This window comes from Aspergillus aculeatinus (genome assembly GCF_003184765.1).
Source record: "Aspergillus aculeatinus CBS 121060 unplaced genomic scaffold BO66scaffold_22, whole genome shotgun sequence".
Lineage (NCBI taxonomy): Eukaryota > Fungi > Ascomycota > Eurotiomycetes > Eurotiales > Aspergillaceae > Aspergillus > Aspergillus aculeatinus.
This window is the reverse complement of record NW_020291491.1, coordinates 57,215-82,392: the sequence shown is the minus strand read 5'-3', so window position 1 is coordinate 82,392 and position 25,178 is coordinate 57,215. Positions and strand designations below refer to the sequence as shown.

At 53.9% G+C, this 25,178-nt stretch overlaps 6 protein-coding genes and 1 non-coding gene across 7 annotated transcripts; 3 read left to right on the top strand and 4 right to left on the bottom strand.

The window, feature by feature from the left end:
- The first annotated feature begins 43 nt into the window (after positions 1-43).
- Positions 44-7,783, top strand: BO66DRAFT_471141 (acetyl-CoA carboxylase ACC1). The gene is made up of 3 exons (XM_025652838.1): positions 44-613; positions 689-859; positions 928-7,783. The coding sequence occupies exons 1-3, from the start codon at positions 458-460 to the stop codon at positions 7,468-7,470; spliced, it is 6,870 nt and encodes a 2,289-aa protein (XP_025504287.1). The 5' UTR covers positions 44-457; the 3' UTR covers positions 7,471-7,783.
- A 604-nt stretch (positions 7,784-8,387) lies between these two features.
- On the bottom strand, positions 8,388-8,795 carry BO66DRAFT_81699 (uncharacterized protein). The gene has a single exon (XM_025653620.1). The coding sequence runs from the start codon at positions 8,692-8,694 to the stop codon at positions 8,428-8,430; it is 267 nt and encodes an 88-aa protein (XP_025504286.1). The 5' UTR covers positions 8,695-8,795; the 3' UTR covers positions 8,388-8,427.
- A 15-nt stretch (positions 8,796-8,810) lies between these two features.
- On the bottom strand, positions 8,811-13,026 carry BO66DRAFT_373526 (uncharacterized protein; the record flags this gene model as incomplete). Its single annotated transcript, XM_025645544.1, has 2 exons — positions 8,811-9,566; positions 9,633-13,026. The coding sequence occupies 2 exons, from the start codon at positions 13,024-13,026 to the stop codon at positions 9,061-9,063; spliced, it is 3,900 nt and encodes a 1,299-aa protein (XP_025504285.1). The 3' UTR covers positions 8,811-9,060.
- Positions 13,027-13,685: 659 nt separating this feature from the next.
- Positions 13,686-18,955, bottom strand: BO66DRAFT_373524 (E3 ubiquitin-protein ligase SSM4). Its single transcript, XM_025645543.1, has 2 exons — positions 15,449-18,955; positions 13,686-15,396 (listed from the first exon to the last, which is right to left on the bottom strand). Exons 1-2 carry the CDS (start codon positions 18,738-18,740, stop codon positions 13,832-13,834), a joined length of 4,857 nt encoding a protein of 1,618 aa, XP_025504284.1. The 5' UTR covers positions 18,741-18,955; the 3' UTR covers positions 13,686-13,831.
- A 153-nt stretch (positions 18,956-19,108) lies between these two features.
- Positions 19,109-19,189, top strand: BO66DRAFT_t153. The gene has a single exon. It is a non-coding gene; the product is annotated as a tRNA-Ser (tRNA).
- A 1,318-nt stretch (positions 19,190-20,507) lies between these two features.
- Positions 20,508-23,814, top strand: BO66DRAFT_428556 (uncharacterized protein). The gene is made up of 3 exons (XM_025650411.1): positions 20,508-21,065; positions 21,148-21,864; positions 21,920-23,814. The coding sequence occupies exons 1-3, from the start codon at positions 20,929-20,931 to the stop codon at positions 23,538-23,540; spliced, it is 2,475 nt and encodes an 824-aa protein (XP_025504283.1). The 5' UTR covers positions 20,508-20,928; the 3' UTR covers positions 23,541-23,814.
- Positions 23,815-24,102: 288 nt separating this feature from the next.
- Positions 24,103-25,041, bottom strand: BO66DRAFT_349033 (SND2/TMEM208 family protein). Its single transcript, XM_025644670.1, has 2 exons — positions 24,729-25,041; positions 24,103-24,647 (listed from the first exon to the last, which is right to left on the bottom strand). Exons 1-2 carry the CDS (start codon positions 24,735-24,737, stop codon positions 24,111-24,113), a joined length of 546 nt encoding a protein of 181 aa, XP_025504282.1. The 5' UTR covers positions 24,738-25,041; the 3' UTR covers positions 24,103-24,110.
- Between the last annotated feature and the right edge of the window lie 137 nt (positions 25,042-25,178).

The following is a 25,178-nucleotide window of genomic DNA, read 5'->3' as shown; positions in this document are numbered from 1 at the left end:
AGCTGCTACTCGCCCTCTATTTTTTTTTTTATTTTGCCTCCATCTACTTTTTCTCCTCCCCTCCCTGGCGCATCGCGCATTCTCTCCCTCCTTTCAATTCTTCTTCTTCGTACTGTTTGCTGACAGCTGACTCGGTTTGCTCACCTTGTCTCAGCCTCAGGAAACTGCAAATAATCTTTCTCTCCTCCCTTCTTCACTCCCGCCAATTCTCCACTTTTAAAGAACGGTGAGGGCGTTCTTCACAACAAACTCCGCCAGTCGCGCCTCCCTTCCATCGCCATCTCTCCTCCCAGGCCGGTCAATTCGTTGCGCCCTGTCCCTACCGATCTCGCCTGCATCCTCTTCTTTCCGCTTCATACGCTTCTCCCGCGACCTTTAATTTCTCTCTTTTGAGTGATTTGTTTGCATTCCATTGCATGGGATTTCTATAATACCTAATCCTCCCGACTTTTGCATCATGAGCGCCACCAACGGTGCCGTCAACGGCCAGGCTGGCTCCAAAGCCGCCAACCTCCCCTCACATTTCATTGGTGGTAACCACCTCGACGCTGCTCCCCCCAGTGCGGTCAGGGATTTCGTGGCCAAGCATGAGGGTCACTCCGTCATCAGCTCGGTGAGTTGCCCCGGAAGAAGTGCGGAGACATGGGAGGCTTGGGATTTTCCTCACTAACCACCGAACCACGGTCAGGTTCTGATTGCCAACAACGGTATCGCTGCCGTCAAGGAGATCCGTTCCGTCCGGAAATGGGCTTACGAGACGTTCGGCAACGAGCGGGCCATTCAGTTCACAGTCATGGCCACGCCCGAAGATTTGCGAGCAAACGCAGATTACATCCGCATGGCGGACCAATACGTCGAGGTATGTGCTCCCGGACAGTTCGACTGGCTTACCACGCACGTGTCACTCACAGCTCTCGACCACACCAGGTTCCCGGAGGTACGAATAACAACAACTATGCCAATGTCGACTTGATTGTCGATGTTGCCGAGCGCATGGACGTGCACGCCGTCTGGGCCGGTTGGGGTCACGCCTCCGAGAACCCTCGTCTTCCCGAATCCCTTGCCGCCTCCCCCAAGAAGATCATCTTCATTGGTCCCCCCGCCTCGGCCATGCGCTCGCTGGGTGACAAGATCTCCTCGACCATCGTCGCACAGCATGCAGGTGTCCCCTGTATCCCATGGTCTGGAACCGGGGTCGACGAGGTCAGAGTCGACGACCAAGGTATCGTCACCGTCGATGACGAGGTCTACAAGCAGGGTTGCACGTTCTCGCCGGAAGAGGGTCTGGAAAAGGCCAAGGAAATCGGCTTCCCTGTCATGATCAAGGCCTCCGAAGGTGGTGGTGGTAAGGGTATCCGTAAGGTCGAGAGCGAGGAGGATTTCGTCAGCCTGTACAATGCTGCCGCCAACGAGATCCCCGGTTCCCCGATCTTCATCATGAAGCTCGCCGGTAACGCCCGTCACTTGGAAGTCCAGCTGTTGGCTGATCAGTATGGCAACAACATCTCCCTCTTCGGCCGTGACTGTTCCGTCCAGCGTCGTCACCAGAAGATTATCGAAGAGGCCCCCGTCACTATCGCCAAGCCCATCACCTTCCAGGCCATGGAGCGCGCTGCCGTCAGCCTGGGTCGCCTGGTCGGTTACGTGTCCGCTGGTACTGTCGAGTACTTGTACTCCCACGCCGACGACAAGTTCTACTTCTTGGAGCTGAACCCCCGTCTCCAAGTCGAGCACCCTACCACTGAGATGGTCTCCGGTGTCAACCTGCCCGCTGCTCAGCTGCAGATTGCCATGGGTATCCCCCTCCACCGCATCCGTGATATCCGCCTGCTCTACGGCGTCGACCCCAACACTTCCGGCGAGATTGACTTCGACTTCTCCAGCGAGGAGAGCTTCAAGACTCAGCGTCGTCCCCAGCCCAAGGGTCACACCACTGCTTGTCGTATCACCTCCGAGGACCCTGGCGAGGGTTTCAAGCCTTCCAGCGGTACCATGCACGAGCTGAACTTCCGCAGTTCGTCCAACGTCTGGGGTTACTTCTCCGTCGGTACCTCCGGTGGTATTCACAGCTTCTCGGACAGTCAGTTCGGTCACATTTTCGCCTACGGTGAGAACCGTCAGGCATCGCGGAAGCACATGGTTATCGCCTTGAAGGAACTGAGCATCCGTGGTGATTTCCGTACGACCGTCGAATATCTGATCAAGCTGCTGGAGACTCCCGCGTTCGAGGACAACACCATCACCACCGGATGGCTGGACCAGCTGATCTCCAACAAGCTGACTGCGGAGCGTCCGGACCCCATCGTGGCCGTTCTGTGTGGTGCCGTGACCAAGGCCCACCAGGCCAGCGAGGCTGGTGTGGAGGAGTACCGCAAGGGCTTGGAGAAGGGTCAGGTGCCTTCCAAGGACGTCCTGAAGACCGTTTTCCCCGTGGATTTCATCTACGAGGGTATGCGGTACAAGTTCACCGCCACCCGCGCTGGTGTCGACAGCTACCACCTCTTCATCAATGGCTCCAAGTGCTCCGTCGGTGTTCGTGCGCTGGCGGACGGCGGTCTGTTGGTTCTCCTGAACGGACGCAGTCACAACGTCTACTGGAAGGAGGAGCCCGCCGCCACCCGTCTCAGTGTGGACGGCAAGACGTGCTTGCTCGAGCAGGAGAACGATCCTACTCAGCTCCGCACGCCCTCTCCCGGTAAGCTCGTCAAGTTCACCGTCGAGAACGGTGAGCACGTTCGGGCAGGCCAGGCTTTCGCTGAGGTTGAGGTCATGAAGATGTACATGCCTCTCATCGCCCAGGAGGATGGTATCGTCCAGCTGATCAAGCAGCCCGGAGCTACTCTGGAGGCTGGTGACATCCTGGGTATCCTCGCCCTCGATGACCCGTCCCGCGTCAAGCACGCTCAGCCCTTCACTGGCCAACTGCCTGATCTCGGCCCTCCCCAGGTCGTCGGTAACAAGCCCCCTCAGCGTTTCTTCTTGCTGCACAGCATCCTCGAGAACATCTTGAAGGGTTACGACAACTCGGTCATCATGAACTCCACCATCAAGGAGTTGGTCGACGTCCTCCGCAACCCTGACCTTCCCTACGGAGAATGGAATGCTCAATCTTCCGCCCTGCACTCTCGTATGCCCCAGAAGCTTGATGGCCAGCTGGAGTACGTGGTTGACCGTGCTCGCGCCCGCAAGGCCGAGTTCCCTGCCAAGCAGCTGCAGAAGACTATTCAGAAGTTCATTGAGGAGAACGTTAACCCTGCTGATGCCGAGATCCTCCGGACTACTCTTTCGCCTCTGCTGCACGTCATCAACAAGTACATGGATGGCCTCAAGGCCCACGAGTTCAACGTTTTCATTGGACTCTTGGAGCAGTACTACGAGGTCGAGAAGCTGTTCGCCGGCCGCAACTTCCGTGACGAGGATGCCATTCTGAAGCTCCGTGAGGAGAACAAGGAGGACATCTCCAGCGTCGTTCAGACTGTTCTGTCACACAGCCGCATTGGCACCAAGAACAATCTGGTTCTCGCTATTTTGGCCATGTACCGTCCCAACCAGCCCGGCGTTGGCAACGTTGCCAAGTACTTCAAGCCCATCCTCAAGAAGCTCACTGAGCTTGAGTCCCGCTCCGCTGCCAAGGTCACTCTCAAGGCTCGTGAGCTTCTCATTCAGTGCGCCCTTCCCTCTTTGGAGGAACGTCTGTCTCAGATGGAACTCATTCTTCGCTCCTCTGTCGTTGAGTCTCGTTACGGCGAGACTGGCTGGGACCACCGTGAGCCCGACTTCTCTGTCCTGAAGGAGGTGGTCGACTCTAAGTACACCGTCTTCGACGTGCTGCCCCGCTTCTTCGTGCACCAGGACGCTTGGGTCACTCTCGCCGCCCTTGAGGTGTACGTGCGCCGTGCTTACCGTGCCTACACCCTGAAGGGCATTCAGTACAACCAGGCTGGTGAGCCTCCTCTTCTCTCTTGGGACTTCACCCTCGGCAAGCTTGGTCAGCCTGAGTTCGGCTCTCTTTCCACCACCGACCCCTCCACTCCCAGCACCCCTACTGCTGAGTTGAACCCCTTCAAGCGTATCAACTCCATCAGCGATATGTCTTACCTCGTTGGCGATGGCAACGAGCCCATGAGAAAGGGTGTCATCTTCCCGGTTCAGTACTTGGAGGACGCTGCCGAGTATCTTCCTCGTGCCTTGGAGGTCTTCCCCCGGGCTGGTTCCAAGGCCAAGAGACCTAGTGACAATGGTTTGCTCGCCAACCTGGAGGGCAAGCGCCGTCCTGCTCCCCGCGTTGAGACTGATGGCGAGTTGAACAACGTTCTCAACATCGCTATCCGTGATGTCGAGGATTTGGACGACAACCAGATCGTCACTCAGGCCAACGAGTTGCTTGCGGACCTGAAGGAGGAGTTGCTTGCTCGCCGTATCCGTCGTGTCACTTTCATCTGTGGGAAGAACGGTATCTACCCTGGCTACTTCACTTTCCGTGGTCCCGCCTACGAGGAGGACGAGAGTATCCGCCACAACGAGCCTGCCCTTGCCTTCCAACTTGAACTCGGACGTCTGTCCAAGTTCAAGATCAAGCCTGTCTTCACCGAGAACCGTAACATCCACATTTACGAGGCTTACGGCAAGGGTCCCGAGAATGACAAGGCTGTTGACAAGCGCTACTTCGTTCGTGCTGTTGTGCGTCCTGGTCGCCTTCGTGATGACATCCCTACTGCGGAATACCTGATTTCCGAGGCTGACCGCCTGATGAACGACATCTTGGATGCCCTGGAGATTATTGGCAACAACAACTCCGATCTGAACCACATCTTCATTAACTTCTCGCCCGTCTTCAACCTCCAGCCTAAGGATGTTGAGCAGGCTTTGAACGGCTTCTTGGAGCGTTTCGGTCGCCGCCTCTGGAGATTGCGTGTCACTGGTGCTGAGATCCGCATCCTCTGCACCGATCCCGCTACCGGTGTTCCCTTCCCCCTGCGCGTGATCATCACCAACACCTTCGGTTTCATCATCCAGGTTGAGCTCTACATCGAGAAGAAGTCTGAGAAGGGTGAATGGATCTTCCACAGCATTGACGGTGGCAGCAACAAGCTTGGATCCATGCACTTGCGCCCCGTGTCCACTCCTTACCCTACCAAGGAATGGCTTCAGCCCAAGCGCTACAAGGCTCACCTCATGGGTACTCAGTACGTCTATGACTTCCCTGAGCTCTTCCGACAGGCCTTCCAGAACAGCTGGACCAAGGCCGTCGAGCAGATCCCCTCCCTGGCTGAGCAGCGCCCTCCTGTCGGTGAATGCATTGACTACAGCGAACTTGTCTTGGATGACACCGACAACCTGGTCGAGATCTCTCGTGGTCCTGGTACCAACACCCACGGTATGGTTGGTTGGATCGTCACTGCTCGCACTCCTGAGTACCCTCGTGGCAGACGCTTCATCATTGTTGCCAACGACATCACCTTCCAGATCGGTTCGTTCGGTCCCCAGGAAGACAAGTTCTTCCACAAGTGTACCGAGCTGGCCCGCAAGCTTGGCATTCCTCGCATCTACCTTTCTGCCAACTCTGGTGCTCGTATCGGTATGGCTGATGAGCTCATCCCTTACTTCTCCGTTGCTTGGAATGACGCAAGCAAGCCTGAGGCTGGCTTCAAGTACCTCTACTTTACCCCCGAAGTCAAGGGCAAGCTGGATGCCAGTGGCAAGAAGGAGGTCATTACCGAGCTCATTACCGACGAGGGTGAAGAACGCCACAAGATCACCACCATCATCGGTGCCAAGGATGGCCTGGGTGTTGAGTGTCTGAAGGGTTCTGGTCTTATTGCTGGTGCCACTTCCAAGGCTTACGAGGATATCTTCACCATCACCCTGGTTACCTGCCGTTCCGTCGGTATTGGAGCTTACCTTGTCCGCCTCGGACAGAGAGCTATTCAGGTCGAAGGCCAGCCCATCATCCTTACTGGTGCCCCCGCTATCAACAAGCTGCTGGGCAGAGAGGTTTACACCTCCAACTTGCAGCTGGGTGGAACCCAGATCATGTACAAGAACGGTGTGTCTCACATGACCGCTACTGATGACTTTGAGGGTGTGCAGAAGATTGTGGAGTGGATGTCGTTTGTCCCTGACAGGAAGGGCGCTCCTATCCCCATCCGCCCCTGGTTCGATACTTGGGACCGTGACGTGGACTACTACCCTCCCAACAAGCAGCCTTATGATCCCCGCTGGCTCATTGCTGGTAAGCAGGACGACGAGGGCTTCCTCCCTGGTCTGTTCGACGCCGGCTCCTTCGAAGAAGCTCTCGGTGGATGGGCTCGCACCGTGGTTGTTGGTCGTGCTAGACTTGGTGGTATCCCCATGGGTGTCATCGCTGTTGAGACTCGCTCTGTTGAGAACGTCACTCCTGCCGATCCTGCCAACCCCGACTCCATGGAGATGATCAGCACCGAGGCTGGTGGTGTCTGGTACCCCAACTCGGCCTTCAAGACCGCCCAGGCTCTCCGTGACTTCAACAACGGTGAGCAGCTGCCCGTTATGATCCTGGCTAACTGGAGAGGTTTCTCTGGTGGTCAGCGTGACATGTACAACGAGGTTCTCAAGTACGGTTCCTACATTGTCGACGCCCTCGTCAAGTACGAGCAGCCCATCTTCATCTACATCCCGCCTTACGGTGAGCTTCGTGGTGGATCCTGGGTCGTCGTCGATCCCACCATCAACCCTGACCAGATGGAGATGTACGCCGACGAAGAAGCCCGTGGTGGTGTTCTCGAGCCCGAGGGTATCGTCAACATCAAGTACCGCCGTGACAAGCAGCTGGACACCATGGCTCGTCTGGATCCTACTTATGGCGAGCTCCGCCGTTCTCTCGAGGACACTTCTCTCAGCAAGGAGCAGCTTTCGGACATCAAGGCCAAGATGGCTGTTCGCGAGGAGCAACTTCTGCCTGTCTACCTGCAGATTGCCCTCCAATTCGCCGATCTTCACGACCGCGCCGGGCGTATGCAGGCCAAGAACACCATCCGCCAGGCGCTCACCTGGAAGAACGCTCGTCGCTTCTTCTACTGGCGTCTCCGCCGCCGTTTGAGCGAGGAGCTGATCGTCAAGCGCATGGTCACTGCTGCTCCTTCTCCCGCTGCTCGCGACGGCACTGTTGCCATCCCCGCTGCTGCCGACGCCAGCGCTCCTGCTCAGACCGAGTCCGCCCGTGCGGTGCACCTCCGCACTCTGCACGGATGGACCGGCCTCCTTGACGACGAGCTGGAGCACGACGACCGTCGCGTGGCCATGTGGTACGAGGAGAACAAGAAGGCGATCCAGACCAAGGTCGACTCTCTCAAGACGGAGAACATTGCTACCGAGGTTGCGCAGTTGTTGATCAACAACAAGGAGGGAGGTCTCAGGGGTGTGCAGCAAGTTCTGAGCGTGCTTCCTGTTGAGGAGAAGGAGGCTGTCCTCAAGTTCTTGGCTGGCAACTAAAGGAAAGATGCAGCGAAGTTCTGTACCCCTTTCCATGCGGTTAGACAGCATTTTTTAGTTTTGTTCTTATCATGAACTATTTGGTAAAAAGGCCGGGCCATTCTTATCCAAGGAGGGGTTTGTGATCTTTGTTCTTTTTTTATGTTAGGGTCAAGAGGGTGCATGGTGTGGCTTTGGTTTGTTTCATCGATGATGGGTGATGGTGCATATACCACCCGGTTATGTGTTTATGTCTCAGTTTTGGTCTCAGTTCAGCATCTGGCTTTTTGTATCTTACCTTTAGCATAGTTTTCTACAAATGCATGTTCTGAACAACTTGTTTTCTTTCTGTGTAAGTTTTGGAAGTGTAGTGCTGCTAATAAACCATGTGCTGCTGCGCTACCATTTTACTTTACATTGGTCTAGCGCCGTCACAGGTTTGTCTCCCCACATGACAAAAATGTTCTTTCCTTGTACAAATTCATGATTCCTTGATAGTAGAATGGGTGGACGCAAGCTAGATACTTCCTACTCTTATATCAGTTCAGTATACACTTGAGGATGCTCACAGTCCCAGCAGGCAGGCAGGCAGGCAGGCAGGCAGAAGCAGACTGACAGACCCCTGTTGCCGAAATCCACTTGTGACAAAAATCCAGGCAACCCAGGTGCGGCGTGGTACTTACTACTTACACCATACGATACCAATCAACATTCCCTTCCCCCTTCCCTCTTGAACAGTCTAGTCTATCTGTATTGTACAGTACTTCTTTATACTCATCGCCGCTCCCCCTCCTTCCCCCCTCTCCCTCCCTCCCCTCTGGATACTCTAGTCTGTGTGAACGGATGGATACCCTTGATCGGGAGGAGAAGAGGAAGGCCCCGTGCTATTGCTAGGTAGCTACCTACCTACCTAGCCAAGGTACCTAGCAATTGCTCTTAATCTTGACTGGCTACGGGCTACTGCTACTGCTACTGCCACTAATAGTCTTTCCGCTGGTATAGTACTACGCAACACCAGCAAGCGACCTGCTGCAGACAAAGATAAGATCCTACGTTGAAAGGGAAAGAAAGGGTTGGTTTTTGCTGGTTGATTGTGACTGACTGTGACTGTGGCTGTGGCTGTGGCTGTGACTGTGGCTGTGACTGTGTCTTTGTCTGTGCCTGTGACTGTGATTGGATGAAGGTCAGATGCAAAGGGACGGATGATGGGCACCGGAAGTATTGGAGATTGGAGAGCCAGACCATGTTTCCCCGTGATTTGGCGGGATTTCTTTTATGTGCGTGCGTGCTACCAGCGAGAGAGGGTTACGACCGGCCGCATTGTTTTAGGCATAAGATTTCGGCAAGTTTCTAAGATGGGTGTGATTAAATAGGATGGATTGGACACATAGATAGCTAGCTAGCTTGCAAGCAAAAGTAAGGGTTATAGCAGGTACACGATGGGGTATTATTGTTTTGAAAAGACACTCGTTTCGGGTCATCAGGGGAATGAATGTTGTTGGGGGTGTCATAGGGTGTTTGTGGGTAAGGGTAAGGGTTGGGGTATCTTGGAAAAAGACTGGGGGTGGAAAGGCCAGGGGGTGTGGTAGTGGTTGCAGAACTCCCCAGGGGTTAGGCAAGTTGTCTTTCTAGACTCCGGGGTGGAGAGAGGATAGGCGCGGCGCCCATCCCGCCATACGGATTGGCTGCCGCTGCTTCGCGCAGACCGCGGCTGGGGTTGACCGGGCCGCTGCCGCTACCTCTTCCGGGCGGATGGTGGCCTTGATGGCGATCGTCGAGACGCAGGTGCCCAAAGTCCACGGGGAGTTGGTCGGGAAGGGGAAGGGGGGCGTTGTATCGTGCATTGGGGGCCAACTGGTGGTGCTGTTGATGCTGATGATGGTGATAGTGATCGGGTGTGGGGATCGGCTGTTGCGGCAGGGCGTACGAGAGCGCTCCGTCGCGGTTATTGCCGGGGAGAGAGATGTACGTCGCGTTGAGGGTGCGCGCGATATCCTCGAGCAGGATCTCCATCGGCGCGATGTAGGCCGTGTGGCTCTTTTCGGACCAGGCGAGCACGTGTCCGCATACGCGCCCGGTGTGTTTTTCGAAGACCCATGCGCCGGAGTCGCCGGGGACTAGAAATAAGAGAAAAGTTAATGACTGAATCGGGGCGTAGATGGGCAGCCGACAAACTCACTTACCTCCGAAATTCCCATCCACGCAGAAGCTGATGGAAAAGGTCTGGCGCCCGTGCAGCTTCACCAGCGTCATTGCTTTGGAGATCTGGCCCGTTTGGAGGCCGCTGGTTCGTCCGCAGCAATGAACCTTGAGACCACCAAGGTCTTCCAGTCGAGCTATGTTGTTGAGGTGGATGGTTTCAGGCTGGCCGGGAGCGCCGTGTCTCTGCTGGTAGGGGTGTTGACGCGAGGTCCGGTCGAAAACCACGTTGCGGACATCGATGCGATCATCATTGATCTTGATCAACGCCCAGTCAATCTCGTGTCTGAGCCCCTTGCGCGTCCAGCGGCGAACGCCCGAAGAGGCATGGACGAATCCAAAAGAGTGAGAGGCCAGGTGTTCGTCGTCGCGATCTTCCAGAGACGGGAAGAAGTTCTCGTCGACATCATCAATCGCGGGTTGCGTGACAAACAGCAGGGGCTCGTCCCCGGGTTCCACGCCCGATGTGTCTCCGACTGATGCTGCGTCCTCGTCATCATACGGGTCGTCTGCGTTGGGGTCATCCTCATCAGTGGAGTAGCCTTCAGAAAGGTCGAAGTCGTCGTAATTCTCGTCTAGACTGTTCGTAACAGATTGATCATCGTCGTCCTCATCCTCGGAAACCTCAAGTTCGAGGTCTGAGGCAGCATCTGGTCGACTGTCTTCACGCCAAGAATACATGAACTGCGCAGTTTGCTGCGTCGTCCCTTCTCGAGGCCAGTTCCCTGCGGACCGAAGGGGACCACTGTCGTCGTGGTCGTCATCGTCCTCCTCTTGATCGCTGGGTGACTCGAGCATGTGATGCACCGTCATGCCATATGGCATACCATCGACCATGATGGCCCCACCGTAGGTGACGGGCGGCAAATGCTCCTCATTCATGAAAGCGCCTATCGATGCCCCGCAAAGGGGCCGCTCTTGATAACAAGGGTTCGGATCTTGCTGAGCATACGCGGGCGAGTTGGGAGTGTCAGGTCCGGTTCTCGTCGGCTTGCGACGCTTCTTGCGGGGTACCTTGGACCGCTGAACATCACCTCGGAGTACAATAAGATCCCAATCGTCGCTGTCGAGAACAAAGTACTTTTTGAGAGCCGCCCTGACTTTCTTGGTGCTAGCACAAGTAACACAGATTGTCGTCCGGGCATTGTCCACCGACTCGCCAGTCATCATGAGCGTGACACTGCAAGATTCGGTAGATTCTTTCAAGATCTTTTGCAGAAGCTTCCTCAGTCGTGGCATCATGTGGAAGTTCCAACTATTCAGATGATCCTGGGGAATCTCAACATTGGACAATTTCTTGAACGTACGTTTCCGCACCCTCCGATCATCTATGGTTGATTGTTCTCGCATAGGTCTGATTTCGGAAGTAGGAAGCGGTGCAAATGGAGTTTTGTATGCTGCCAGGTTTTCCGGGGTGGAGTGATACTCACGCATGGGCGCTTCTGCTGCAGCTGGGCCTAGACCAGGGACCAGAGCGAGTGGGAGGTAATCATCCAACTCCTCGGCGTCAGGCGCCGAGAACATGTCTACCCTGCAGCAGGACCACATGATCTTGCACATTGTGTAGAGGAAGTTCATGGAGAAGGAGAAAATGCTGTCAGGGGCCGACAGATCCAGGACGGGGTAATGAAAAGTCTGAGGCACTCGGAGCTCGAAGTCGTCGAACGGCTGGGTAGAGAGATGAAAGTTCGGCGCATCGAGACAAAGCTGGACCACATGAAGATATGCACTCCCGCATTTTGGTGCCAACTTTTGCAAGTAAACACTTTCTATCCGTTGTTTGAAGATGGAGTTGTTATACTTCATCTTCCAGATGCGACTGATCGGGTTCCACAGACCAATCTCCAGCAATACTAATCCGAGGGAGTAGAGATCGTATGCCCAGGCAGCATCGTCATCGACTGATCTCTTGTCGTCCGGATGGCGATACATGCTAGAGGACAACGGCTCCGAAGCCGGGCCATTTCGGGAGAAATGGGAAAACGAGGTCAGGTAAGGACGACGAAGATTCTCAGTCAATCCTACTTCGTTGCTATGCGAAGTTGTCAGGCCAGGGAAGATGAGCACGTTGCTGCTGTTAATGTTTCCGTGAACGAGATTCTGGCTCCGCAGCTGCAGGACCGCCATCAAAAGATCGTACGCCAAGCGAAATCGGGTTTCTAGATTGGGCACCTGATAATCATCGCCAGCTTGGAACATCGAAACCAGAGTCCTTGGCTTCAAGCCATTGAGGAGGTCGGTGGGGTTTTGCAGAAAGGGGAAGTAGTCGACTGGCATCTGGTAGATGAACGCGTAACGAGAATTGGGCATGTCGACATAATAGCCCAGAAACTTCATCAAGCCTAGGTGAGAGACGCGAGCATTTTGAACGAGTTGCTCAAGGCTCTGATGTACGTGGTCTAGCCGCTTCTTCTCCGGAGAAGTGCCTGGCCCAGATGCTTCGAGCATCATGGGTGTGTACTCAACCAGAATGGTCACCGAGGAGTCTCTCGTGCCTTGCAGAAATGGTGACGCTGACGTCGGCATACGTCCGACGGCTCTGGAGTTGGTGGTGGCAGCCACCTGCTCATACGGCGGGGGATTATTGTCATGAGAGGCGCCGGCAAGCTGCAACTTAGTACGATCGATGACATAATTGTTCAAGGAGCCAAAGGCGTTGTCAAGAGGCAGTTTGTCGAACTTCTTTCCTTGCAATGTAGACGACGGCGAATAGTCAAAAGATTCCTGTTGGGATGATAAGTACGCCTGCTTACTGTCGAAGGATGCTCCGTGATAGGCCGCTTTGGTGTCGAGAAGCGAGTAGTCGGTGGGCGCCGCGGGCCGAGATCGGCCTTTAGCGGCAGCCTGACCACCAGCCGCCATGTTGGCGTTCATGTCTCGTCGTGAGCGCGAAAGGTCGTAAAGAGTATCAATACAGCCGGTCAGGTCGGCGAGAAGAGTCTTGGAGCGACTGATTTCCTCGCTCGTCCAATGCGACTTGACTGGCAAGTTGCTGAGGCTGCTCTTCGTCGCATCGGTCTTACTCCCACCTTTGGGGGGTAGATCGGAGGCGACGTCGCCATGCTGGAGACGTTCGGCCTCATTGAGAAGCTCCTGGATCGAAGACATAACACTCGCTACCACATCACTGTAGCCCGCCTGGGTCAATGACTCGTCGATGTCGTTGGGCTGGGCGGCACTGGCATCGCTCCAGTCCAGACCCCAGGCTAGCAACCTATCTCTCTGCGTCTTGAAATCCCGATGCAAGTTAATCAATTCGGGGTCATCGACAGCATTGGAGGCCGTGGTCACACTTTCACAAGAGGTCTTGGTATCTGTGTACATCTTGGTAAGACGCCGTTGGAGGTAGACACCTCCATGATGGCGAAGAACGGACATCTTGGCGCGCAGAGTCCGGAATTAAGTTGAACGAAGGTAAGCGGAGACTATAGCCTCACAGCATTGCAGAGCGGGGAGGGCGGCAAATGCAACTATGTGCTGCTATTGGCGACGCATGGTCTGCAGCGGGTACAGTGTAATACGGCGGGGGGGTGAGATCGCGCGTAGGTTAACTAGGTGAAGTGGAAAGAGGGGGTCAATGAAGATTGAAAGGAGAAAGAAAGAGAGGAAGTTGAGTGAGTGAGTGAATGAGTGAGTGCAGTGTGGTAAATGAACTAGAGAGAGGAATTAAAGAATAGAGAGAATCGAGACGACTAACAGAAGGCGGCCAAGTGGGAATCCTGTTGCCTAACCAATAGGGAGTGGCGAGTGCTTTGCAAAGCCTCACAGTGCCAAGCCACAGTTACGGTTTTCGCCAGTTGCTTTGCTCTTTCGGCCTGAAGATCCCACCAAATCCACCAAATCGACCAAGTCTCCGCCGCTACCGAAGCCGACAGGCAGCCGCCATTCCCTGCCAGCCCGCGCAAACTCCACCAGAACGGGCTGAGAGGCACGTGCACCTCCACTTTAACCGGCTGACTCAGCCCCGATGGCGGACCATCCCGCCTTTACACTTTACGGAAGTACACTTACTTCTGCAGCCGGACTTGGGACGTCTTGAAAGATCTTGTTCATAAAATATCTATTCAGCAAACGCAATTGATGTACATGGAACAGAACGATAATGAGGCTCGAGAGAAGAGTGCGCAACACTCAAAAGGACGGGAGCCTAGATCACTGTTGCATGGCTGATGCCTGGTCAGGATCAACCGGTGATGACTCTCCGAGAAACACCCCCAACGTCTCGAGCCCGCTTGTCACGGAAGTTATGCAACCGCTCACCAATGAGGTAGACATCATCGCGGATGTTCACCCTCCAAATCTCCACTTGGCGACGGACCAAATAAACGAGCCATGCAATCAAACTCAACGTCAGGGTCACCGGATACGCATAGCGGTACACTTTGAACTGCACCTCCGGTGTATTATAGAAGATCGTCGAGTTCAGTGCGAATCCCATGGAAAGTGGTACCAATACAGCAATGACGGTGAGGAGAGTGACGGGAAGCAGAACACCTCGCGTGGCGATTTTGGCATTGGGTTTCATCCATCCATCCCTGAAAGTGGCAAGGAGAGCAGCAGTTTGGCGGGATCTAGAGTTCCACAGCACAAATTTGACGGCCATCTGGACATAGAGTACGCCGAGTGTCCAGTCTTGGATGAAATGAATCACATGCGCCTCTGGGCCTCCGAGATAAGTGTGCACGGGCACGAGAATGTAGAGCTCCATGATCAGAGCGAATGCAGATGGTAACACGACTGCGAATGCAATGAAGACGTATAGCAGTCGGATGACATCATGAAGCGCATTCTTGATCCCGAGGAAGACCTGCTGGGGAGATTGCAGATAGACACCCAACCGCTCTTTGGCCATAACAAAGAAGGTCCGACTGTAGAAGCCGATGTAGGCAGCAGTGCCGACAATGCTCAAGCCAGTTGAGAAAGCGTAGATATCATTCATTGGCCGGTGGGGGAAGCTCGAATTCATGATTTTCCGGCCAATTATCAGGGGAAGAACAGTGATGCCTACACCGGTAGCTGCAGCAAACACCCAGATGAGTAGGATGAAGGCCGCAATCCGGGTTCTAAAATTTGGAGGCACGTAGACTTTCGTGAACATCTCATTAGCCCGGCCGTGCAATCCCTGATCCGTGTCCGGTACCCCATCCAGTCTCTCGTTGTTCTCGGTCACCTCCACAAACACCTTATTGCCCTTGGGAATGCGGACCTGATCCGAAGCAGGAGCCCGTACAAATCTGCCATCACGGACAATTGATGCGCTGTCAAATATTTCATCGGTGTCTGCAGCCTGAGTTCCGCTGGCTGTAGAGTTTTCCGCATTTGGTTCCGCCGCCGAGAACAGTGCCCACCAGCTCCGTCCGACATGGCGACCTTCTTCATCTGGCTGTCTATCTCCAAAAAAGAAGTTGGTCAAGCGTAAGAAGCGAGCACACTTATGAAACCACCAATCGTAAAGGCCGTGTAACCCGTCAGATGGCTTGAGAGATCGAATAGCGAATGGCATCACGAAGTTGTAGAATAGCAGATCGACGGGGAACTCCAATACAGGGACTGTGGCAGACCAGTGGATCGGGAGAACGCCATCTAGGCCATAATACAAACCCCAGACAACCCCTCCGAGGCAGATAACAACCAGCGCGCCATACACTAGGGCACTGAATGCGATCTTGCGCAATTGAGTCGTAATATTCCTTTCCAGGACATCGCGCACGGGGTGGAATGTTGGGTCATCTGGATCGCGGATAAAGTCTTGCATAATGGTCAGTAAATGCCAGAAGACGAAAAGTAGGAGTAGACTTACAAAGAACGCCACTCCTCATGATCTTTCTGCACATCGAAACGAAAAGAGCAAAGTGGAACATATAGCAAGTGCCAATGAACCAATGCACAAAAAGCGATGTCAGAGGAGAGAAAGCAGTGAACTCAAGGCGTGATGCGATGGTAGCATTCTCGAACAATGGCAACAGTGCAACATCGAGTAGAGAGCCGCAATACAACGGGAAAACTATCATCTCGATCCCAATAATGAGAATCACTTTCATGACCCCGCCACCCTGATGTATCACATCCGCGATGAGGCCCTCAACCCTTTGGCGACGCTCTGCGCCGGAGAGAAGATTCGTGACACGGAGGTAGAGTAGTCCAACAACCGATGCTAGTACGTAGCCCAGTAGAATGGCGATGACCCGGTCCTTGGTATCCCAAACAGCTAATTCTTGGGAGATATTGATGCCATTGGGCGAGGTTCCGTTTAGGCCAGCCATGAAGACATTTGTTCCATTTGAAGTATAAAGAATCTGGTTCCCCAGGCTGTAGATCTGATCGCGTGCTTGGATCATCAGACCAGTGAAGTCGATGGTCTCGCGACCAAAAGACAAGGCGCCGGGAAGCCCGTCATTCAACAGTCGGAGGGGGAAGTCGTGCGCAATGAATTTGCCGACGGAGAAGACCGTTCCAATAAAATAGGAGATGCGCGCCTGGTGGATCTTGAGAGCGTGGTGCGAGAGTACGGAGAACATAGGAACGTCGGATTCGTGAAACACGAAAAACGATTGGAGGGCGTTCCGTAGACGGGAACTGCTAGCATCAATGAGCGATAACGAGGCGCTGGTTACGGACTTGGTTTCGGGGATCCAATCGGCCACTGGAGCAAATGCAATGAAGGGCCCAAGCAATGTCTTGCAGATCAGGCTGCCCCAATACATTAGGTAGCCCAAACTACCGATGAGGGTATCAAGCGCGACATCAGCGAAGACGGATATAGCAGTCATAGGAACACCGACAATCAGGTGCACTGGGTTCGCCAGGAGGACAAGGGCGATTTTCCCCCAGAGATAGGGGAGCCAGATACCAATTGCAACCGTGAACGAGATCAGAAGGGCGCTGAATACACCGTTCTGAAGAAGACCGAAGATTGGGCCCTGCATACCAATAAGCTCGAGGATTCCCTCTAGATCATCGCCATCTTCCACCGCATCGAGGTCGTTGCCATCGACGCCCAGATCCTGCATGAGTCCTTGATTATCTTGTGCACCACCCTCAGCAAGACGTCTGTCGTTCTGGATCGGAACAAATGGTGCCTCCAACTCAGGGTCAACTACTACTTGTTCGTCATCGTCATGAGCCTGGTCCTGGTCCTGGTCCTGGTCGTCAGTCCCAACATCTGCCCAAAACCAATCAAGCAGGCAAGCAACGAAGCTCTTGTGGTGATTTTCGATGGGCCGAGCGGCTTCAGTAGTACTTGGGTGGTTTCCTGATTGTTCGTGATCATTGGCGGGATCAGCTTGGTTAGGAATTGCGGCACTAGTTTGATCACCCAGCCGAGGTGCATCATTGCTTGAGAGTGTAGGCTCCTGGGGGGGCTCACGCTCGGAACTGGATCGGAAGCCATCGAAGTCCGGGTGCCGTTCTAGTCTGTCGATATCTGCATTGCCTTGAACCGCCTCTGCGAAGCTCCAAGGCCTAGTATTTGTTGATAGTAAGGCGCGATCATCATCCACTTGTTCCGAGGCTGAAGCACCCTCAGGTTGAGTCATACTAGCATCGAAGTGAGTGCTGGAAGAGGCTTCAAGCGGCGGGTCCCGTCTCCATTGGTCTTGGCGATCTTCATTGCGCTGGATCTTGCTCACGGCGTTGACAATCCAATCCAGGTCATTCTGGCGACCTTCATCGCGTACAATTCTCAAGACCTGTTCGGGATCGCCATGGCCCCGGTCCCAAAGGTCTCTGAAGGTATCCACGCCAGGCCAGGTTTGAGCGTATGGCTGCTCGGATGGGAAGTCCAGTTCCGCTTCACCGTCACTTTCACCGGTGTTTTGAAACGATCGCGAGGGCTCAAAGCCTTGTGACTCAGAAGATTCGAAGCCACTGCGACTCTCGAGGTCGAGCGGCGATGACCTAAGGAACTGATCCAAGTCAACCGCGGGGCTTGCCGGCATGTTGAAGGCACGATGGAAGTCATCTTCTGCAGGTTCGTGATCTTCGGCGTCCAATTCAGCATCCTGTGGTGGTAAAGCAGCATCTTCCGCCGGCTCCGCATTCTCTGCCGGCTGGTTCTGAAGGTTATTCGCTATGAGTTGAACAGCTGCTTCGCGCTCTCCCTCAGCAATGTTCGCCATGGGCTGTTGCTGTACGACCCATTCCCGGATGAGAAAGATCAGGATGAATGAGACAACGACGAGCAGGGTGATAAGCTGACCCTCCAATGTATCGATGATGATGTTGTTGATAGTGGGAGACGGTGTCAGGGTATTCAGGAATTTGACATCGGATAACCATGAGGGACGTCTTGGATTGTATGTTGCGGCAGTGATATTGGAATTGGCCCCAATGGGCCCAGTGACCGACATTGCAGGGGAGAACAGTACTGAGAAAGCTTTCTTGATGAGTGTAAAGAGCAACGGTTCACCTGAAGCAAAACCGAACATGGAAGATACCGGAGACTGCACTGATGGTACATCGGCGGTGCTAGGTTGCGAAGTCGTCGATCTGGGCAATCCTGTAGCGGCTTGAATAATAGTGGTGGTAGTGCCATTCGCTACAACGAAGTCTATGCCGGGTTGATGATTATTGTCAGCACCAGTCCAGCGACCATCTGCAAGCCAGAAGAGGGCCCTCCATATCGCTCTCATGGACCATGGCAGCCAGCCCAGCCAGACAAATGCCACTAGAATGAAACGGAGCCATGTGACGACGGTACGGAAGCTATGAATCATGATTTGTTTGAAAAATAACGGAGCTGGGAGGTTCTGTGGCATATTGGGATCGTATAATTTGGTAAAGCGAAACGGTGTCTTGCAGAGTTCGCAGTGCTTTTTCTGCGAATGGGATAACCATTCTACCAAGCAAGCTTGGTGAACGAACTTGATGCTCCCACTACATTTGCAGGGGTAAAAGAGCGGCTCTTCCGGGGTTCCCTCCCCACGACATATCCGACAGGTGTCCGGTTCGTCAAATTCCCTTTCTTTTCCTTTGTGGTTCGTGTCGTAGGCTGGGTCGTTCATGAGATCCGGAAAAGGTGCTGAGCCAGCATAATCACGAGGGTTGTCGTTGGCAAACTCCATCTTTTCGGCCAGTTTCGATGAGACGACCATTCGTCCTTCAGTGTTCACTCAAGTATCATGTTCGTCGGGCATGGGAAACCGTCGACGTGTATCCGGGATATGTTTTTAGGAGAGGACTGGGTGGATAAACTGTTCCTGTCTGGCGTAGATGGGAGATGCTTACGCATCAGCCAAGATTTGGGGTGCGCGACTCGGTTCTGCCTCCAGTGTTGAGGTGAAAGTGAGGTTTGGGCGGTTAGATTTTGGGATGATGTGATGCTGCGGTACATCAAGTTGGGGCAGGCAAGTTCCCGCAATGCGACTGACTCAGCCACAGCGCCACAGCAGGCAGCCATGCCATCACTGTCTGCTGAAATTAGGGGCTATGTTTTGAGGGCGGGCACTAAAGTCAATAACACGTCAGTGTGGCCGAGTGGTTAAGGCGTCAGACTCGAAATCTGATACATTCGTGTGCACAGGTTCGAATCCTGTCGCTGACGAAACATTTCCTTTTTGCTTTTGGGTTTCTCATACCACATTGCTGCTTTAGCTTGTGCCATGGTTTTCTGATCCTCGGTGGTACCTTTTTGTGTCCATTGCATTACTCGGGTGTTAATGCTTCTGATAGAATGGGGCTTGTGTCTGAAGTACTAGGCTTCTGTTTAGAAGTAAAAGGTGTGAGTTTCATAGCTTGCCAATGCTTGGTCTATGGGTTCCACATGGATCGAGCAATTTGAAGCGGATTGCCTTTTAATCAGGAAGATGGGATTACTCTGCTACATGTTTTTACAGTAGACAGCGCTGCTGAGGTCTTGTTTGCCGCGTCGCTCTGACTATGAAAGTCTTATGCATATTCCGTACTACCATGGAGGACGGCGGGTGAGACGGGGAGACCTTCCAGATATTGTACGTTTGTGTGCTAGCTACTGAGAATTCGTTCGGGATTGTTCCGGCCAGGTGGTTTTACGGCTGCCTCTCTTGTTGCAACCGTGTTATAGAGCAGGTTCCCAAGACTTGCCCTGTCTCTCGCAGGTCGAAGTTGTGCTGATATATTTCCGGGATGCGTCCCTCAAACCAAACCATGGAAAGACCATGTATTCGCCCGTCACGCTGATAAAACCAATACAGCATCACGAGTACTTGTGCTGTGGACTCTGGACCTAAACCACAAGTTTATATCGTGAAAATATCACATCTCCCACGACAGAGAGAATCCGTAGACATGGTCTGATTGAGGTCCACAAAAAGCATGGACCAAAAAAGATCTGACAACCGTCAGCGGTAGGATTCGAACCTACGCCCACGAATGGAATTGATATCTCCTTAGAAGGATGGGACCTACTAAGGTTCGAGTCAATCGCCTTAACCACTCGGCCACACTGACGTCAGTTGATGTATACCTTTTGGCATCAATATATAATGTCACCAGCAACTATTGCCGAAAGAAGGCATAACCACAAAAGTGACATTTACCATACGCATGCGCGAACCCTACATCTACATGACCAAAGTTTCATCACTTTCTCAGCCGCTATAGTCAATCTTGATCTGTGTCAATATGGCTGAAGCGGATATCTCTTCACTGGCACGACGTGTGCTCCAGATCCTGTAGGTTGCAGAGGGCTCATGTGAACTTGATACGTTACCGTACCGATGGTCCAGGCCAAGAGCTGCCATCCGGGCCCGGCCAGTGCTGATCCCGAAGTTACGTCCTGTAAGAGTGCACAACTTCGGCGCCACACGTCGAGCAATGACCTCACTGCGCGGAGGGATCTCTAAGCAAAACATCATTGCGCTCCTGCATTATCGCGGCCAAGGGTTCACTTAATTTCGTACTGCTACCGTTTTCTCAAAGTCCTACGACACCACGTGTTATTTGCCTTTCGATCGTCATTCATTTTGTGTTTGTGTGCAGCACCTACGCCTCCTACGCAGCCAGAAAGATTTATTCTGTGATACCCACCAGCCGGCGTGCATAGGCCCTGTGCCAAGACTCTCGACTCCATTGCGCGTGCGGAATCTTTACAGGGTCTCTCTACTGCCGAGTCCTAGAAGAGCTACCATCGGCCATTCGTCATACATCAACCAGGGGCGAAATCCCTATTTCGACGAGGACTCTCACCACTCTCGCGTGATGATTTAAGCTTATATGCTCCAACGTCCCTGCCCAGTAACTCGCTCAAACCGAACGCGCAATACGACACGATAAGAAACCTGCGAACCGAAGCACTCCTTGCAAATGGGAGACGAGACGATGGCCACCACGAAGAACGGCTTTGTGGTGGAGGGACCTAGTCGTCCTGTTGTGACGGTCGACAGCAGACCCAGGCAACCGAAAAGGAACACTATTAGGTGGACGATAGGGCTGGTGGTCCGGTGAGTCTCACTCCGTCGATTGGACCTAGTTTGTTGTCGCACATTCGCTGACATGGCGGGATTTCCCGTTTCCCATCGCCAGACTCTGTATATGGTATGCGCTCTTAACGCCATTCTTTCGCTGTCCATCTCAGCTCTCCGACCTGGATGGGACCTCGCCCCGAGTTTGCAAACCGTACCTAATTGCTCGATCGCACCTCGAGCCTCATATAACCCCGTATTATAATGCGTACGGTGCGCCATATGTCGAGATGGCCCGTCCGTACGTGCACGTCGTCAACGAAAAAGTCTATACGCCCACGTCTCGCGTCGTTCGACGCGGCTATGAAACTTATGGTGTACCCGCATTAAACAAGGCTCAATCGTACGGCCAGGATCAATGGGAGGCGCGAGTGGTCCCACATTTGAATGCGGTCAAGGACAAGACGAACACGCTGTACCTGTCGGAAGTCTACCCATATGTGCAGCGTGCCGAGGAACTCGTCTTGCCGCCGTATAGGAAGGCTAGTGGCGCGGTCCGATCTGTTTGCGTCGATTATCTTCTACCCTTTGGTGCCAAGTACCAGCCATATATCGGAAAGACATTCACCTCGGGGCAGGATATCCTTACTACCACGATTCTGCCCAATGCGCAGAACTCCTGGTCTACTACTATTCAGTTTATCAAGGGAACTCTATGGCCTAGGATCGCCAGTCTCTACTGGGAGAATGTAGAACCCCAACTCGTCAAAATTGGCGAGAGACTGGCCAGTTACCGCGAGGGAAAGGGGCCTCGGAATGTCGTGGATGAAGCCAATGCGTGAGTACCCATCCCTGAAGCGCAAGCTCACGGTCATCCACTTACATTCCAGCAGGAGTTTCCCGGATCAGTCGGTTCTTGCTTCTTCGGTCTCAGACACCACATCTCTGAGAACCACACAATACGAGACTGCTACCGCGTCATCCACAACCGCGGTACCTCCGCCGCAACCTACGCTTTCGGCCGAGGAACAGAAAGCCCAAAGACGCGAGAGAGTCGAGAGCGACCTACACGCTTGGCAAGAAAAGTTCGCCGTCGCTTCTAAGAATGGCCTTGAAAGCCTCGAGGAGCTCTTGCAGGAGGTCGTCTCTGATTATCTTTCCAAAGAAAATGTGGCGTATGGCGAAGAATTGGTCACAGGGCTAGAGGCGGTTGTGGAGAACGAGATCATCGCACTCAAGCATCATATAAACACCCTGGCTGAATCTCTGCCCTACGAAGAACTCCCCAAAGCTGAAAAGGCTGCTCAAGAGGAGCTGTTGAGGAACGTCAAAGAAGCCGCAATCTCCATCCGAGGCCGTGCTCACGCCCTCAGGGAATGGCGCAACGCGTTCGAGAATGAGCTCATGCACCGCGTTCATATCGCAGTCAACTCTACCCTCGAGGTTCTCGATAACGTTCGTGATCTCGGGTTTCAAGAGGTGGGCATCCGCTGGGCGTCGATGGATGGTGTTACCTACAAAGACTGGGCCAGATACCACGCCCTCAAAGCAGAAATGGAGGATTGGAAAGATCAATTTATCGCCTTTGGAACTAAACATGCTAAGGTCGAAGAAGCGGTCTTAGCCGCAGAGGAGACATTGTCACGAGGAATGGTTGTGGCTGAGAATGCGGCGAAGGAGCTTGCGAGATTGAGGGAAGTCGGCAGATGGAAGATTTCGGCTCGCGAGGCGAGCGACAACTTTGATACGAGATCCGAATCCCCACCATCACTTCCAGAGCCTGCCATTCCCGAAGATGACACTGCTGATGAGATCAGTCTGGACGAGGTACCCCAGGCAAGCCCCGAGACTTTTGCCAACCACGGTGCTTCCGCGGAGTTCACCGCCGAGCAACTGGATAATCCGGCCGACATCGCCGGCACTAGCAACCTCGATGCATCCGACCAGGCGGCATGGGGCGTGGCTGCAGCAGTTCTCTCTTCCCAGAAAGCCAAGGAAGGTCACCTGGGCTCCGACGAGCAGGAGGCTATCGAGAAACTCATTTCGGGGCTGCTTGTCGGCAAAGATGTTGAGTTCGCCAAAGATATCATGAAACAACTCCGCGCCATCTACAAGACACCGAGACCATCTGAGGCCTCATCCTCGGTATCATCCTCAGCATCGACGTTGGCAGCACCTCCGATATCAATTAGCGTCGTTGACGATGCTTTGACTACGCCAGCAGCCATTCCAGTCGACGAGACTACTACTCCCACTTCTGTGGTGACCGAAGAAACTGCTTCCGAACCGACTGTTGCACATGCCGCACCCGACGTGCCAGACCCAGCGCGTGAACAGCAAGAATCCCCCGAAGCCTCTGAGGACGTAGAAGCAGCTATGGAGAGTGCGGAGTCACAATATGTCAGCCTGACCTCCCGTGCAAGTGTCTTCGAACCCGTCGCAGTTGAGACTGGGGTGGATGCCTCGGATGAACAGACCGAAAGCATGGAAGATGACGTTGAGGCCGAGTTATAAAGACCATGACCCACACGATCTCTACTGTCGCTTGACAGTATTTGGTATTCTGTTTCTTGCTTTTCTCTCTTTTTCTTTCTTGCTTTTCATCTGTGCTTGATATCCTTATGTTTCTATCTTCTCTATTCCTGACCTTCACATCTTGTCGGATCGTGAGCTTGAATATTCCCCACATAGTTCCTACGATTGTACGTCACGACCAATATATCGATTCCTATGGTACAACACCTGGCTAGTTTATTAGGCCGCTTTCCCAAGCCACTTCAAGACCGGCACTTGCACTAGGATAAACCATACCGTTATCGACATCCTTGTCTCACCCACTACCAGCATACTCGAACTGTAGGCCTGTGCATTTCGACGCTCTGATCATATGAGTACGTAAACAACTTTTCATCTATACAATAAAAGCGTACAAGGAAATCCCATCGTAACCCGCTCATTCCAGACACCATGCTCATCCCACATACAGTTTCTAAATACACCACCAATCCACCTCAGCCAAATAGTCCATGAACGAGAGGAAACCGCAACAACCAAACCCCCCCCCCCCCAACACAATCCACAATCTCAGCGATACTGCACCCTCTGCCCACCCCGCTTCTCCAACTTCTTCTGCCTCTTACTCTCCGGAGCCGCACCACCGGCGCTACCATCAGCAGCAGCAGCAGCAGCACCACCACCACCCCCCATCCCCGCCAACCCGCTCCGCATCCCCATGAACGTGGAATAGGCCAACCACACCGAGTACAGCGGGATCACCACCCACAGCCACCAGGCGCGGTCGCCGAACACGCACACGGCCCCGATGCAGCCCCACGTCCAGTACAGCACGTCCCACATGTACTCCGTCAGCCCGGCGGCGCCGAGGTCCTCCCCGGGGGAGCGCAGCGAGCCGTCGGCCGGGTTGTGGCGCGGCCGGCCGAGTCGGTCCAGGTAGAATTCGATGAGGAGGGTCGGCACCGCGAGCAGGATGTAGGGCTTCAGGGAGCGCGGGCGGTTGAATGTCCAGTGCAGGGCTAGGTAGAGGGCGTGGAGGCCGAGGCTGATCAGGTGGGTGCGCTGCAGGAGCGCCGTGTTGCGCGCCGCGAGGGTTTTGGCTGCTTTCTGTTTGGCGGGGGTGGTTGTTAATTTGGGGTTTGGATGTGGTGGGGAGGATATTGGGTAGAAGAAGGAGGAGGGGGTTACCTGAGCCATGTTTGTGGTGGTAGTAGGGGGTAGGTGGTAAGTGGGAGGTGGGAGGTGATCTGGTCTTATCGACTATCGAGTATGTCGGATGATGCGCCTGAGGTCGCGTGGTGGGGAGGCGGCAGGGCAGGCGGTGGATGCGGATGCTTCAATGGATATTCGAGTTTTGAGATTTTTTTTTGTTTTTTTGCTGTTGTGATATGCGATAACAGAGTGGGAGTATAGATTGGATTCACACGTAAGTAAAATTTCAGCAGCAATGCGGCATGATCACCGAGGGGTCACTTCTTGCGAATGGAACTGCAATCGGCGGGAGTTACGGAGTAGGTAGTAGTTCACTGCGAAGACGGAAGAGGGAATGGCAGAATGGCAGAATGGCGTTGCCCACCACAACCGGACAAGCGCCCGCGCCTCTCTCCACCAGCCACGCTCTGAATTGCTTGCTTCCCC